We start from the raw sequence: 17,822 nt of genomic DNA, 5'->3' as shown, positions 1-17,822 counted from the left end.
AAGCTTAGGAGCCAGCTCATTTTTGGTTCAGAGTAGCGCTTGCTGATTGGTGGCTAAAATTGAAAAATTTGTAATACGAATAAATGATAAAGTTGCTTAAAATTGCATCTGAATCGTAAAATCAAAAATAAAAATTAGGTTTCATATCTCTTTAACCCCTTAACGACCAAGGACGTTCCTGGGACGTCCTCTGGTGTTTGAAGCTCTGGAAGCGATCCTGATCGCTTCCAGGGTATTGCAGTGATGCCTCGATATTCAGGCATCACTGTAATACCCTTTTTACCCCACCGATGCAGAGAGCGCCACTCTGTGGCCCTCTCTGCATCGGACATTGATGGGGCCGATCGTTAGTGGGTGGGAGCTGCAGTAGGGAGGTGGGTGGGCGGCCCCTCGATGTTCACATCTGTATGTTTCACTGATCCGGACATCAAGTGACGCGGTTGCGGCGGCCAATAGTTTAAAAAAAAAAAAAAAAAAAAAAAAAAAAAATCAATGGAAAGAGGGAGAGGGACGGTAGGATCAAACGTGCTGGGGAAGGGATCTGCGAGGGGGAGGGTGGCAGCTACACTACAGAAAATATAAATTTTGAATTTTAAAAATAAAAAAACATTTTTTGGGGCAAATTGGGTACTGGCAGACAGATCCTACACAGCAGCATATGTGGGAGGGGAAAAAAAAAAAGCTACCTTTTTATTTTAGTACTGGCAGACTTTCTGCCAGTACTTAAGATGGCGGGGAAAATTGTGGGGTGGGGGAGGGAAGAGAGCCGTTTGGGAGGGGGGGAGGGGCTGATCTCTACACTAAAGCTAAAATTAACCCTACAAGCTCCCTAATTAACCCCTTACTGCTGGGCATAATACACATGTGGTGCACAGTGGCATTTAGCGGCCTTCTAATTACCAAAAAGCAACGCCAAAGCCATATATGTCTGCTATTTCTGAACAAAGGGGATCCCAGAGAAGCATTTGCAACCATTTGGGCCATCATTGCACAAGCTGTTTGTAAATAATTTCAGTGAGAAACCTAAAGTTTGTGAAAAAAAAAAATTGTGAAAAAGTGAACAATTTTTTTTTTTTTAATTTGATCGCATTTGGCGGTGAAATGGTGGCATGAAATATACCAAAATGGGCTTAGAGCAATACTTTGGGATGTCTTCTAAAAAAAAAAATATACAGGTGGCCCTCGTTTTACAACGGTTCAATTTACACCGTTTCAGAATAACAACCTTTTTTTCCAGTCATGTGACTGCTATTGAAAAGCATTGAGAAGCAGTGCATTTATTAAAATAGCCAGTAGGTGGAGCTGTCCGCTTGTGTTGCAGCAAAGCCAAGCAAGCTGAAATTAATCAGTTTAACCAGACCTGAGCTATCGAGCAGATTTCAAAGGAACAAGATCTTCATGTCTATAAATCAATCCAAATTGGAATGCATAGAAAGAACTGCAGAAAAATTATTAGGTTTATAATGCTGTTTATCAAATGTTTTTGTTCATTTAACTTAGTTTAATTATATATTCTGTTGTGTGATTATTTAATTAGGTTTATAATGCTGTTTAGCATTTAACGTCTTCATTTCAAAGCTTTAAAAATAATGTATTAGGTGTTACTTATGACAATTTTGAGAGGGCCTGGAACCTAACTCCCTCACTTCCCATTGACTTACATTATAAACTGGGTTTCAATTTACAACTGTTTCGATTTACAACCATTCCTTCTGGAACCTAACTCCGGCGTAAACTGAGGGCTACCTGTATTACATGTCAAGGGATATTCAGGGATTCCTGAAAGATATCAGTGTTACAATGTAACTATCGCTAATTTTGAAGAAAAAAAAAAAGTGGTTTGGAAATAGCAAAGTTCTACTTGTATTTATTGCTCTATAATTTGGAAAAAAAAGCAAAGAACATGTAAATATTGGGAATTTCTAAACTCAGGACAAAATTTAGAAACTATTTAGCATTGGTGTGTTTTGGTGGTTGTAGATGTGTAACAGATTTTGGGGGGTCAAAGTAAGAAAAATTGTGTCTTTTTCCATTTTTTCCCCTCATATTTTATAAAAAAAAAATTATAGTAAATTAGAAGACATGATGACAATAATGGTATCTTTAGAAAGTCCATTTAATGGCGAGAGTATATAATGTGTGGGTACAGTAAATGAGTAAGAGGAAAAGTACAGCTAAACACAAACACCGAAGAAATGCAAAAATAGCCTTGGTCCCAGGCGGTCAACAAATTGAAAAGTGGTCTGGTCACGAAGGGGTTAAAATGTTTTATGTCCCTTTAACCGTTGTAAAAATATCTGTTCACCTGAACCTATACACAGAAAAAAATTATAAACAGCATACAAAAAAAAAAAAAAAAAAAAAAAATACACTATTTGTATATGAATGACACATTGGTAAGATTTTAGATTTACTAAACAAAAATTATGAACTTTAATACAAAATATACGGTATATACAAAAATATATACCCGTTTAAAACAAATCTCTAACTACCAAATGTTTTAAAGGGATAATAATTAAAAACTTAAATCTCTCATAAAATGTTTGAAGTAAATATAAATAAAAAAAAATGCTATTTACAATAATTTAAAATGTTATTGCGGTCATATAAAATACGACCCTCGGTTGCACTTAATAGAAAACAGACATCAGTAATTTGTTAGAAAAAAAAACAAAAAAAAAACAAACAAGCAGTCATACTTAATTACCTCATCAGACGTGCATTTGTAAAAAGATTTGTATCATTTAATAGTATATAAATACAGTTTACATTTTTTAATAGCAACTCTTATTTCAAACTAAAAATATCATTATACCCTTATTTTATTTGGAGGTGTTCTCTTTAACATTAATTTGAATATGATGTAATGTGTTCTGTGGCCAATCCCATCACTAGTGGGATTAAATGCATTTAACTGTGGATACATACCATATATACATGAACAGACTGACTTATGTTCCTTTAACAATACAGTACAAAGTGACAACTTAATGCACTCCCCCAGTATAGCTCACTCCCTCTGAGCTCCACCACTTGACAAGAGATTACAGAGGCGTCTGATAGAGGTATATAAATAACAGACACAGAACTATGAGTAAGAGTGTGTGGGAGGTTATTCACATATAATAGGACTACTTTATATTTAAAATGATGTATAATATGTATTACACATATACATTAGGTTATTCTATGGAAGGGGTCCCTTTAACATCTCTACTTTGATTTTGTTTTAAAATCCAGAGATTGTGGTAAAATTATTATATATATATATATATATATATATATATATATATATATATATATATATATATATATATATATATATATATATATATATATATATATATATATATATATATATATATATATATATATATATATATATATATATATATACACATATATATATACATATACACACACACACACACACACTCTACTAGTTGTTGTAAAAAGCACACATTAAGTTAAACAATTTCTACATTTATATAGAGAGTATTCATAGTCACTAAAAAAGTAATGAAAACTATGCACTACGTTTAAACAGAACAAGTACTTCAATATACTATGTGGATTGGGCTTGTTAACACTTTTTTATTTAAAGCGGTTAGTTAAATTATATGTTCTTCAGGCCCAAGTACAAACCAATAATGAAGAAAAAGATTTTTTTCTGCGTGGAAAAAAAAAAAAAAAAAAAAAACACAACCAACAGTGAATGTCAGCTGTCAGCAGGTGACCAGTGCTAGAGGGGGCTAAGTGGAATAGAAGCAACAGACAAAAAATGTCAGGAAATAACAGTGAAGGGATTTGAACAGAGAATCTAATAACGGCAATGCTTACCCAAAAGTGCTCCCCGAAGTAAGACATGGTATAATCTTGATGGAAGTAAAGGGGGCAAGAAATCAGCCACTTTGAACCGACTGGGTCAATCAACAGTCACTGAGCTGAGGAGACATCAAAATGAGAGATTGACAAGAGGGGAATTGTATACTTATTCATGTATAAATGAACAGGGAGGAGGGAAAATCTAGAAGAAAGAAGGCGGTGCAGAAGAAAGAGGCAGAAAATGTAACAACAAAAAAAAAAAAAAGGGATGAAGCTAAATGGAAATGTAAAAATATAAGTAGCAGAAAGGAAAGACAACAAAAGCAGAGAAAGCATGACAGAAAAATAGAAGATGAAAAGATTACAGTGCACAGAAAATAGATATGTAACCAGTGTATGCCAATAGCAAAAAAAAAAAAAAAAGAGCCCATTCTAGAGAAAACAAACAAAAAATAACACACACAAGCACACTACATCCGATTCTCTCGCATTCCCATTCACATGTAGTGAGGGGAACAGATTTGCCTTAGAATTGTACCATACTCCAAGACTGCATAAAAGAATTTATGTCCATCATTATTGTATATTGCAAGCTCCCGTAAGCAAGGATATCAGATAGCTATGTATAAATGGCTTGGATTAGTTTATTATTATTTTTTTTTATACAACTTTTTAAAAATTTAATTTATTGTTACAGAACGTATTTCTATGTATTGTCATGCACTTTTGGACACAAACATAATGGAACTATTAAATCAGCAGTATTAAAGAGACATGGAAACCATGTTTTACCCCCTTTATGATTCAGACACAGCATATATTTAAAAAAAAAAAAAAGTTCCATTTTACTTATATAATCAAATATAAGCATTTGTTGAAGGGCATACCAAGGTAGATAGCGTGCACATGTTTGGAGCGCTACGTGGCAGCAAACACTACTTCCGTCTAGTTATGTTGCAAATGCATAACACTGTTAAAAGTATTCTTGCAAAAATACTGCAATATAGTGCTCCACAATCGTGCACGCTCCTGAGCCTACCTACTTGCTTTTCAACAACGGAAACCAAGAGAATGAAAAGGGACAGTAAAGTCGAATTTACACTTTCATGATTCAGATAAAGCAACTTTCCAATTTACTTCTGTTATCAATTTGCTTCGTTCTCTTGGTATCTTTTATTGAAGAGTAAAACTAGGTAGCTTCATAAGTGCTCAGGAGTGTGCAAGTCTTTAGTACTCTATGGCAGCAGTGTTTTGCAACATTGTAAAACAAACCTACAAAAGTTGCAAAACGTACACAATCCTGAGCACTTATGAACCTACCTAGTTTTACTCTTCAATAAAAGGATACCAATAGCAATAACAGGTGTAAATTGGAAAGTTGTTTAAAAAATTGCATGCTCTATCTGAATCATGAAAGTTTAATTTTGACCTTACTGTCCCTTTAAGAAAATGTGAAAATAGAAATAAAATGGAAAGCTTTTTTAAAAAAAAACTTTATGCTCTGAATTATGGGTTTTGTGGCCCCTTACACAATAATATTTTTTATTGATTTGAATGAAAACAAAAACAAGACAGACAACTGAGATTAAATGCCATTAAAGACAGGAAATAGATATTAAAACAGTGCAGACTACCAGCTCAAAACAGTGACATTACGTGTAAGTGACAGAAGCATACAGTGACTTTGTGCACCAGATGTCTTCACATCAGAACAGGATGTGGTTAAGGCCTCTCTACATAACAGGAGCCACGTAACACCCCTGTACTTTGCAAAGAAATCAAACCTTTCTATAGTACTTGACCTCTCTCACTGTCCAGATAGATAGCACAAAAAAAAAAAAAAAACTTAATTAGCAAAAACGGAATGCATTGCACAAAAGGGCACATACAACAGTAAAAGCGGCAAGGAACATAGAGAATATGGAATGAGGAGTTGCTGGGAATAGAATGACAAGAAAACAGGGAGATGAAGAAGGAGGGTTTCTTGACTGTGCAGGGAAAAATGACTAATAGGACAGTAAATAGGTACAGCCTGTGAATATAAGGAAACAAGAATGTAAAGTACAAGGGAGAAAGATGGGCAAGAAAGTATAAGGTGATGAGGAACGTAGGAACAGAAATATTAACTTATTTTCCTAGTGAGGTTATAGAAAGGCTTCCTTAGCCTTCATTCATCATATTGATAAAAGAGGCATATAAGGTTTCTGCTACTAACCGTGTCTTGGTGTGTGCACACTGCACAGCTTCCTTAATAGCATCCTACACCTGCAGAAAAAAAAAAAAAAAAAAAGGCAGTTCTATCAATGCAAGGAGACACCAGATTATTGAATTACACCAACAGCTCACTGATACCGAGCAAGAACAACACTATAACTTTACTTCCTATATGTACTCACTACAAAACAAAATGAATAATACAACTTCCAGTCTAAAAATCTAAGAAATACAATAAACTATTTGACTGCATTTGGGAAGTGGATTTGAAAATGAAGATAGCACTCCAATATTTTAAATTCAAAAGCCATTTTAACATGAGTTCTGTAAAAGAATAAACCTATACACAGATATGCTGAGACGTCATGGAGGATGCAGTTTAATGAACTGAGCTGTCTGGAAGTCCCCTATTCAATTTCTCTTAGGAGTGGGAAGGCAGTAAGCACAATACAGGCATAGGCAACATGTATAGGGAGACCAGAATGCAAGAAAGAAATGACTGAAAAACAAAAACAGAAATCAGATGGAACAGGGAAGGTCTGGGATGTAATTTAATTATATAAGAGGACAGAAGGAACTTAAATCTTTCTTAGATACACTTCAAGATTCTTTTAATTCCCCGTCTAAATAACTGACACTAATATTTTACAAATGATGAGGGTATAAGATTTTGTGAAAAGGAAAAGCACATGCTGTTCTCCATTGACAACAAGTTTCCTTCAAATCTGCAGACATGGCTGACTACCTTAAAGTCAAAAATCAATTTTTATAATCCAGATAGAGCATGCAATTTTAAGACACTTTCACATTCCCTTTTAAGTATCAAGTTTCAGTTCTGGTATCCTTTGTTGAAAAACAATATTATGCACATATGCTAAGCAGCAGTAAGTAGGATACTACTGGGAGCTAGTTGGTTATCAGTGACTACAAACATTTGTCCCTTGTTATTGGTTCACCAGATGTATTTAGCCAGTGCCTAGTGGTGCATTATTGCTCTAGAGCCGACTTTAACTATGTGTTTAATTATTGCACAGAGACATTCACACCCCTTTTCTCAGACAGTAAAAATGTTATGTTAAAAAGGGATATGAAGCCCAAAATATGTTTCTTTCATGGTTCAGATAGAGCATGCCATTTTCAACAACTTTCTAATTTATTTGTTCTCTTGGTATCTTTTGTTGAAAAGCAAGTAAGTATGCTTAGAAGCCGGACCATTTCGGGTGCACTATATGGCAGCAGTATTGCAAGAGCGCTAGATGTCAGCACTATTTCCTGCCATATAAAGCTCCCGATGCCTACCTAGGTAGCTCTTCAACACAGAATATTATGGGAACAAAACAAATTTGATAATAGAAGTAAATTTGAAACTTTTTTAAAATGATATGTTCTGTCTAAATCACAAAATAAAATGTTTGGGTTTCATATGCCTTTAAGAAATTACACACACTAATCTCTGTTAGAAAGCTGGTCAGTAATGAGGATTTGGTAGAGAAACATCAAACTCACCTCCAACAGAAAGCTGCACACACTGATGTTAGATTATTCACACCAACCTGTCTCCTAAGTCACTGGTATGCTTTGAAAAGGTGGAGCTGGTGTTCCCCACAGCCTACACATTTACTGATATGTAAGTCACATGGCTGACTGGCTGTCATTACTTTACATACTAATTGCATCTAACTTCACTGAAACAACTTCCTGAAACCTTTAGACCACAAAAGCACAGGACACGTGTGTGTGTGTGTGTATGTGTGTATATGTGTATATGTGTATATGTGTATATGTGTGTGTGTGTGTGTGTGTGTGTGTGTGTGTGTGTGTGTGTGTGTGTGTGTGTGTGTGTGTGTGTATGTAAAAACTAAACAGGTATAGAAAAAGAACCTAGATTAAACTGCAATAGCATTCCCCCTCAAATGTTTTAAAAGATAGAACTATAGATGCTATACTTTCTACATCCATGTCAGTTTAAAGGAGACTAACATTCCTTTGCATCATGGCCTCCCTACAGTAGATGTCCTCTAATGCACTGAATGATTTCTATTGGCTAGAAGTCTGCTATGTATTACCAGACAGAGACTAACATCTATGTGTGAAGTATAAATGTGTACAATTCAGTTCTTTGAAGCAAAGGGATTCACAGACTTTTCAGTTTGTTCATATTTTTTTTTTTTTTTTTTTTAAACTACCTGACATATTTTTAATGTTACATACCAGTAACAATATACACATTTGCCTTGCAGTATTTCACTAACTGAAACAAGGAATATGGATGTTACCATGTATTTTATGCATTTAACTATAAGAGCATGCATATGTAAATAAACTATAACAAGTAAATATTGAGCAAATAAATTGATGCAAAAATTAAGACCATATGAAACCACTACTCAAGAAGAGTTTACATCCTCTCTCATTTTAAGCTTCAATGCAAAAATTTGCTTTTTCGTTTTCTGACCAACATTAAACTGATCACAATGTAAACACAACACCAAAAGAAACAAATCAATTACTAAACCAATAATTATTGAAACACAGAGCTCGCTGCCACATACGATAGAGAGTGATGGGTAAAACCACTCAGAACCTCTTGTTCTTGCACTTATTTCATAGGTATTGTGCACAACAAATATAAAATTAATTAATAATAAATACAGCAATTAAAGTAAATACCGTGTTACTAAATATAACGTAAAAAAAATGTGTAATTCTCCATATTTTATACCTCCATTATATTCCAATCAAAGCCGCCTCACGCTACATTTAAAAAAAAGAGCAAATTTTCCCCCTTGCAGCTGACATAACATCATAGCGTTTAGTTAGCGTCTTCCACCCTGGAGCACCTTGACCCGCTCCCTTCTCACCTGGATACTCGGGGAGGCCTAACATCGTCCGTTCTCCCTGCAGGTGCAGCAAATCCCCCTCCCTCTCCTACTTCTCTCTCCCTGGGCAACCAGCAACCCGCTACCCACATCCACACCTCTTCAGTGTACTCATTGGTGGTTGGCTTTCTATTTCCCCGCCCTTTCTTGCTACAACATCCAATTACTGTCCTGTCTTCTCTGACGGTATTGAGCGGCTAATAGAAGTGCCACCTCTTCCCGCGTAGATTGGTACTGTGAAATGTCCATCTCATGAGTGATCTGTAAGAGGCGGTAGATGATCCGTCTATTTATGTTTGACTGGGTTGCAACAGTGTACCAAAAAAAAAAATCCATTGGTGAATGTGTCGATATTGAGGGAAAGGTGAGATGATCGAGGAAATACGATAGAATATAGTTTGTTCTATTTATGTTGTTGTAATTAATATGGAACCCAGGTAATATCGTCATTTTGTTTAAGATGGTATTCTTGCACATATAGTTGTGGGTTGTTTTGGAATGTTATAGTTTTGTTAACACAACTTTGAGACTTCTTTATATACATAACCAAAGCTTTATCTTTTTTTTTTTTTCTAATTTCAACATTTTGAAACCGTTTTATTGCTAAAATTAGAGAAATGTATTAATGATAACTATGATAACTATAACTTATCTATAGTTAGGGTGACCAGATCCGAGGGGAAGCTAAGAGGACACTACATTGATGACATGCAACCTACTCAAAATAAAAAGGATGAATTATTAGACTAGGTTTTGGTTCGGTTGTAGCATTTCAAACCATTTATTTTAAATTAAATAATGAATTAAAATAACAGCTACCACTATTATCACAACTTATTACTAAAAGCATACAGACAAGCTATATATATATATATATATATATATATATATATATATATATATATATATATATATATATATATACTGTATATGTGTGTGTATATATATATCCCCTGCAGCAAAAGAGAACAAAGCGCAAACCCACATCAAGGTAGACGTTTTATGTTTTTATTAAGCATAAGCGGTTAAAAACACTTACAAGAAAATAATAATCACAAGCCTGTATCCCAATCTTGGGAAAGAGAGGAAAGTCCCAGTTGGGATCGAAATGGTGTTTCAGTCACACCTCAGCTTTTCAGTCACCCAGCTCTTTTTCTGTTATAGATGCTGTCCCAAGGAGCCTCGTCGTCAAGCTCCGCCCAACGCGTTTTGTTCGCCCTATGCAAACTTTCTCAAGAGGAAATGATTATACGCTGTGTAATACAGCGTCTCCTTAAAGGGACATAATACTCATATGCTAAATCACTTGAAACTGATGCAGTATAATTGTAAAAAGCTGACAGGAAAATATCACCTGAGCATCTCTATGTAAAAAAGGAAGATATTTTACCTCACAATTTCCTCAGCTCAGCAGAGTAAGTTCTGTGTAAAAAGTTATACTCAACTGCTGCCCAGCTGCAGGTAAAAAAAATAAATGAAGAAATGAACAGCAGCCAATCAGCACCAACAGTGCTGAGGTCATGAACTCTTTTTACTGTGATCTCATGAGATTTCACTTAACTCTAATGAGATTTCATTGTAAACTTCCTTACACTGAATAGGGAAATAAGATGAGAGTGCACAAAAGCTCGCTCCTTTCTGCTGTCCCGGGACAGACATACTGATTTGCTGCTTAGAAGTCCTTTACAATGGGATGTGGCTACTGAGAAACTTTTGAGGTAAAATATCTTTCTTTTTTACATAGAGATGTTCAGGTGATATTTTCTAGTCAGCTTTTTACAGCTATACTGCATCACTTTCAAGTGTTTACACATTTGGGTATTATGGCCCTTTAAATGCTTGAAGGTGGTTCCTAATTGGTATAATCCCTGGCCAATCTGTTAAAACAATCCAGGCCAGCCTTCTGTTTGTGGGCGTAAGGATGATAACGTCATATAGACAAGGCCAATCCGTTATCCTTATAGCCGTCCCATGTGTTTTGCCATCGGCCAATCCGCTCATGTAATTAGGACCAGCCTCTAAGCAAGAATAAACACATCACTATCGACATCCTGACTTTTACATACAACTCACACAGAAACAGACGTGCAAGGGAATAGACATACTGTGAAGGCATATAAAGATCTACAAATAAATTTACCATATGACTAGGATTAAAAACGGCAATCATAATATAAGAAATTACCTCATATATATACAATGACATTTTATATATAAGCCCATATTAAACGGAATGAATGGTCTGATATTACTAAATAGTACATTTCATACTTTGCCATTGTTGATCTATATATATCTCTCTTGTCTGAATATTGCTGAAAAATTAAAAATTTAAAAATTGAATATAAAACTTATTACATTCTATACATTATTTAAAACCATTAATAACAATCAAAATTCATATACCTTATATATATATATATATATATATATATATATATATATATATATATATATATATATATATATTATGAATTAAAAATACACAAGAAAACGTTCTATTTCATATTTAAGTATGCACCTGAAAGGGATTTCTCATTGTACCTGTTTTTTTTATAATATACTATTCACTGTTAAAAACCATTAATAACAATCAAATTCATATGTCTCATTTTATTTATATATATATATATATTTATATATATATATATACACACACAAAAGAACATTATATTTCATATTTAAATATGCACCTAAAAAACTCACTTTATAAAAGCCTGTAGATCTAAGTTGATGTTAAGCCCTTTAGGTGTCATACAGTCTAATAGGTGGATTCATTTTGTTTCACATTGTCTAAGTTTCATGAGTCTTTGCTGTTCATTACCTACAGAAACTGGTATAAGTTCTAAAACTCTGACTGAGAGATTAGTGGGATTCTGTCCATGGGTGGTTTTGAAATGCTCAGAAACGCTATGATTCTCATATCCTCTTTTTATGTTATCTATGTGTTCATATATGCAGCGCTTTACCTTTCTTTTAGTCCTAATATAACACATCTTTTAGTCCTACCTACATAAATTTTTCCACACTTGCAGGTTAGGCAATACACAGCATACATGGACACACAGGAAGCCTTATCCTTAATTTTAAATTCCTTCAATTGATTCCAATTACTTACTGAATCTCCTTTTTTAATCAATCCACACATACAGCAGTTCAGTCTGCCACATTTAAATGTCCCCCCTTTATTAATGCCCCAAGCTGAAAGGTTCCCTGTATTAGTTGATTTATTTTACCTTAATTTTGAAGGGGCTATTAAGTTTTTAATATTTTTGTTCTTTTTAAATATTGTAGCTGGATTTTTATTCAGATGAGCCCCCAAAATGGGGTCAATTGTCAGAATATTCCAATGTTTCTTCAAAGTTGATTTAATGAAACCAGCCCCCGAATTATAAGTAGTAATGAATTTTGCTCCTGTCCTATTTATGCTAATATTTGATTTATCCTTATTGGCTAGAAGATCCTCTCTTGTCCTACCTCTACTATTCTCCCTAGATCTTTTAACTAGTTCACTATTGTACCCTTTCTGTAGAAACTTGTGTGCAAGGATATCGGCTTCTTTTTCAAAATCATCTATAGCCGTACAATTTCTACGGATTCTTAAGAACTGCTCCAATGGTATGTTGTTTTTCCATTGGGGCAGATGTCCACTCTCTGCATTTAGGAATCCATTACTATCCGTGATTTTTCTATAGTTCTTTACTGCTATTCTATTAGTACTCTCATTTACATACAAATGTAAATCCAAAAATTCCATCTGTTGGTTATTTACTTTTCCTGTGAATTCAAGATTAAAACTGTTACTATTCATATAGTTAATGAATTCGAGAGCATTCTTTTCATCTCCCTTCCAAATTATAAGAATGTCGTCGATGTATCTACGGTACATCACAACATTCTCCACAAAAGGATTATTGTTCCATACATATCTCTCCTCGAAGGCTGCCATATAGATATTGGCATAGGATGGGGCCCATGGATGTCCCCATGGCTGTTCCCCTTATTTGTTGGTAATATTTACCTTCAAAGGAGAAGTAGTTATGGAACAATATAAATTCAATTCCTCTGGCTATAAACTGAACTTGAGCAGGGTGTAAATCACTATACATATCAAAAAATTCTTCAAAAGCTTTCACTCCTTGTATATGCAGGATGTTTGTGTATAGGGACATAAATACTTTTCATCCCAAGTTAGTCCTTCAAAAGTCTTTATGGTTTCCGTAGTGTCCTTCAAATATAATTTAATAAGTTTAACAGTCGGTTGTAGGAACCAATCCAGGTAACAGGACAAATTACTCGTCAAAGAGACCACTCCGGAGATGATGGGTCTCCCCGGTGGGTTCTGTAAGTCTTTATGCACCTTTGGTAGATGGTAAAACAAAGGTGCAATGGGACAGGAGATCAAAATAAAGTTGGCCTCCTCTGTATTCAAAATACCATCCTCCCTTCCTTTAGATATGAGGGTATTTAACTCTAGGCTGAACTGGGGGGAGGGGTCCTTATCCAGTTTCTTATATGTATCGCTACATTTCAATAGCCTGTATGCTTCCATCAAATATACATCGCGATCATGGATAACTACCCCCCCCCCTTGTAAGCTTGTATAATGGTAATATCTGTATCGTGTTTCAGTGAGTCAAGAGCTTTTCGTTCTTGATGGTTAAGATTATCTTTATATTTGCTTATCTTGGACTGAATCTTAAAATAATTTCTAAATTCTTCCTTCACTATTTCATTGAACACCGGAATATATTCACCCTGTGCAAAAAATAGGATTAAACGAAGATGGACATTTAAATTCACTATGTTTGATATGGATATCATTCTCATGTATACTCAAATTGAGAAGACCCTGGTCATCAGTTTCTTTTTTGCTGCAGGATTACTATGTGTAGAGACTGTCCGGTGACACATCTCTGGAAATAGCTGCAACACTCAGAATGGGATCAGTGGGATAAACAAATTGTTTGGAAATTAACCTATATGAGACATTGGACTATTGATCTTCTGTAACCAGCACTTATTCTATAACTGGATGTGGTAAACGTATTATTAGAGTAATATTTTCTAACTGTGAATATTATATTATAATTCTATACTATAGTGTTCATACAAGTAATATTGTTTGTCAATTGTATTTTTTATTTTTTTTATTAACTTCCTTTCATAACAATTGATGGGACCATAAGGGAATTACTATATAAGTCTCCAAGTATTTGAAATCTGTATCTTAGATAGCAGAAACTTTATACTGTTGTCTTTACAATATATATATATATATATATATATATATATATATACAGGGAGTGCAGAATTATTAGGAATTTTGAGGATTAATTTTATTATTGAACAACAACCATGTTCTCAATGAACCCAAAAAACTAATTAATATCAAAGCTGAATAGTTTTGGAAGTAGTTTTTAGTTTGTTTTTAGTTATAGCTATTTTAGGGGGATATCTGTGTATGCAGGTGACTATTACTGTGCATAATTATTAGGCAACTTAACAAAAAACAAATATATACCCATTTCAATTATTTATTTTTACCAGTGAAACCAATATAACATCTCAACATTCACAAATATACATTTCTGACATTCAAAAACAAAACAAAAACAAATTAGTGACAAATATAGCCACCTTTCTTTGCAAGGACACTCAAAAGCCTGCCATCCATGGATTCTGTCAGTGTTTTGATCTGTTCACCATCAACATTGCGTGCAGCAGCAACCACAGCCTCCCAGACACTGTTCAGAGAGGTGTACTGTTTTCCCTCCTTGTAAATCTCACATTTGATGATGGACCACAGGTTCTCAATGGGGTTCAGATCAGGTGAACAAGGAGGCCATGTCATTAGATTTTCTTCTTTTATACCCTTTCTTGCCAGCCACGCTGTGGAGTACTTGGACGCGTGTGATGGAGCATTGTCCTGCATGAAAATCATGTTTTTCTTGAAGGATGCAGACCTCTTCCTGTACCACTGCTTGAAGAAGGTGTCTTCCAGAAACTGGCAGTAGGACTGGGAGTTGAGCTTGACTCCATCCTCAACCCGAAAAGGCCCCACAAGCTCATCTTTGATGATACCAGCCCAAACCAGTACTCCACCTCCACCTTGCTGGCGTCTGAGTCGGACTGGAGCTCTCTGCCCTTTACCAATCCAGCCACGGGCCCATCCATCTGGCCCATCAAGACTCACTCTCATTTCATCAGTCCATAAAACCTTAGAAAAATCAGTCTTGAGATATTTCTTGGCCCAGTCTTGACGTTTCAGCTTGTGTGTCTTGTTCAGTGATGGTCGTCTTTCAGCCTTTCTTACCTTGGCCATGTCTCTGAGTATTGCACACCTTGTGCTTTTGGGCACTCCAGTGATGTTGCAGCTCTGAAATATGGCCAAACTGGTGGCAAGTGGCATCTTGGCAGCTGCACGCTTGACTTTTCTCAGTTCATGGGCAGTTATTTTGCGCCTTGGTTTTTCCACACGCTTCTTGCGACCCTGTTGACTATTTTGAATGAAACGCTTGATTGTTCGATGATCACGCTTCAGAAGCTTTGCAATTTTAAGAGTGCTGCATCCCTCTGCAAGATATCTCACTATTTTTGACTTTTCTGAGCCTGTCAAGTCCTTCTTTTGACCCATTTTACCAAAGGAAAGGAAGTTGCCTAATAATTATGCACACCTGATATAGGGTGTTGATGTCATTAGACCACACCCCTTCTCATTACAGAGATGCTCATCACCTAATATGCTTAATTGGTAGTAGGCTTTCGAGCCTATACAGCTTGGAGTAAGACAACATGCATAAAGAGGATGATGTGGTCAAAATACTAATTTGCCTAATAATTCTGCACTCCCTGTATATATTTATATATTAACTGTGACTCTTCCTCCTCTTTGTTGCGCTGTAAATAGCTTGTTTTGGGTGTATATATTTATATATATATATATATATAGTTAAGTTTGGAAGTGAAGGGCACTCTCAGGATATTTTGAAGAACCACAAAATGTTTTTATTTGGAGTCACAAGAAGTCATCAAGGACAAAGTCGACGTTTCGGCTCATATCCGAGCCTTCTTCAAGACAAAGAAAATCTCACTCTGGTACGTAGCCGTGCTCCCAAAATGGAAATGTACTGTTTGGGAGCACGGCTACGTGCCGGAGTGAGATTTTCTTTGTCTTGAAGAAGGCTCTGATATGAGCCTTGATGACTACTTGTGACTCCAAATAAATTTTTATATATATATATATATATATATATATATATATATATATATATATATATATATATATATATATATATATATATATATAACCAGACTGGCCCCCATCTTGTGGAACTACCTGCCTCACTCCACAAGACTCTCCCCTAGTTTTAACAGCTTCAAGCGCTCCCTAAAGAGACTCTACTATTTAGGGATGCATACAACCAACACTAACCTTTCCTAACTCCATTGCTTTCCAATTCCCTTTGGACCCCTTAGAATGTAAGCCTATGAGCGCAGCTGTTTGTAGATCCCCCTTCATAAGAGCCGACTAAAACAGAGCAACTCTCGGCAGGGCCCTCCACCCATTTGATCCCTATAAATGTTATCCTGTATACCACCTATGTTTATAGCACTGCGGAATCCGTTGGTGCTCTACAAATACTTGTTGTTATTAATAATAATAATATTGACTGGTAGGAATTACACTTAATTATGTCTAGTGTGTGTGTGTATATATATATATATATATATATATATATATATATATCAGTGGTGATCAGGAGACGCAAATTAGCCGCATCCACCACAATGAGTAGCCACGGCCTAACGGAGCGGTAAGCAGACACGGCCCGTCTCGCAAACATCACCCACAGCTAGCAGACCCAGGCCCAGACTCCCGCATTCCCAATTGTCCATAGAGGTATACGAACGCTGAGGAATCGCCTCTAAAAGTACGCCTCACAGCACACAAAGTGATAGCAAATCGCAACCTAATAGCCTGAGCAGGCCGAAACAAGAGGTACTTGGCGGTCCTGGCAAACATAAGCCCCTGACTAGAGTCCCCTTTACAGGATATCACCCAATAATACTGAGTGGCCTGAAAGGAACATGTGGCCTATTATATCAGACCAGATCTGGTTATAGCACAAAAAATAGATAAATAAAAATAAAACAAACAGGGAGAAAAATAAAATATATTGCAGTCAGATGACCCAGCATGCAACTACTCTGCCCAAACAACCTAAGCCACATCCAAAAGCTGCACTGCGGTGACTACTACTTGGGTTTCTCCAGTTCAATATTTTCCTAACCTCAGAGAAAAATAGCCAATCCAGCGGTTCACCTCCGGGTATCGCCTATACTAAAATATTGACTCTCTCGAGACTGGGAACTACCTCTCATACAAAATGGTGTCTAGGAGAAACCCCAAGACAGTTAAAAACACCAAACCTCCTCCCACACCTACTATGAAAATGAATGCTTAATCAAAACATTAGAAACAACCATCTCAGACGCAAGCTCACCCTCCTATTTAGATGGAGAGGAATTCGACGACAACCCTATACACCAAACTCCTGAAGATAACTGCCCTTTCACTAGAGCAGATTTATGCACGCTACCCACCAAAGAAGACTTCGCCAATTTTCCTACTCAAGTAGGACAACTGATCAAAGATGGCCTCGCAGAGGTCAAAAGAGACACAAAAGACCTTGGACAAAGAGTTCATCAACTAGAAGACCTTCATAAAGTGTCACCACCTCAGACTCCATGGCACAATAACTGCAACAACAATCTAACTTTATCACACAACTGCAAGAACAAGTAACAGACCTGGACAACGGGGGCAGGAGACAGAACCTAAGAATCAGAGGAGTCCCCGAAAAAGTCTTACTGAACCAAATTACAAACTACATTCAA

At 35.8% G+C, this 17,822-nt stretch overlaps 1 protein-coding gene across 1 annotated transcript in view; it reads right to left on the bottom strand.

Annotated features, from left to right (window-relative positions):
* The window catches only part of FCHO1 (FCH and mu domain containing endocytic adaptor 1), an 802,768-nt gene extending 793,767 nt beyond the window's left edge, over positions 1-9,001 (bottom strand). The window contains exons 1-3 of the mRNA XM_053702869.1: positions 8,904-9,001; positions 6,044-6,093; positions 3,844-3,947 (exon numbers count right to left, since the gene is read on the bottom strand). Coding sequence (XP_053558844.1) covers positions 3,844-3,870 — 27 coding nt within the window. The 5' untranslated portion in view covers positions 3,871-3,947; positions 6,044-6,093; positions 8,904-9,001. The remainder of the gene's footprint in view (positions 1-3,843; positions 3,948-6,043; positions 6,094-8,903) is intronic.
* Between the last annotated feature and the right edge of the window lie 8,821 nt (positions 9,002-17,822).

This window comes from Bombina bombina, chromosome 2 (genome assembly GCF_027579735.1).
Source record: "Bombina bombina isolate aBomBom1 chromosome 2, aBomBom1.pri, whole genome shotgun sequence".
NCBI lineage: Eukaryota > Metazoa > Chordata > Amphibia > Anura > Bombinatoridae > Bombina > Bombina bombina.
The sequence above is the reverse complement of the archived record's forward strand: the minus strand, read 5'-3'. Positions and strand labels throughout refer to the sequence as shown.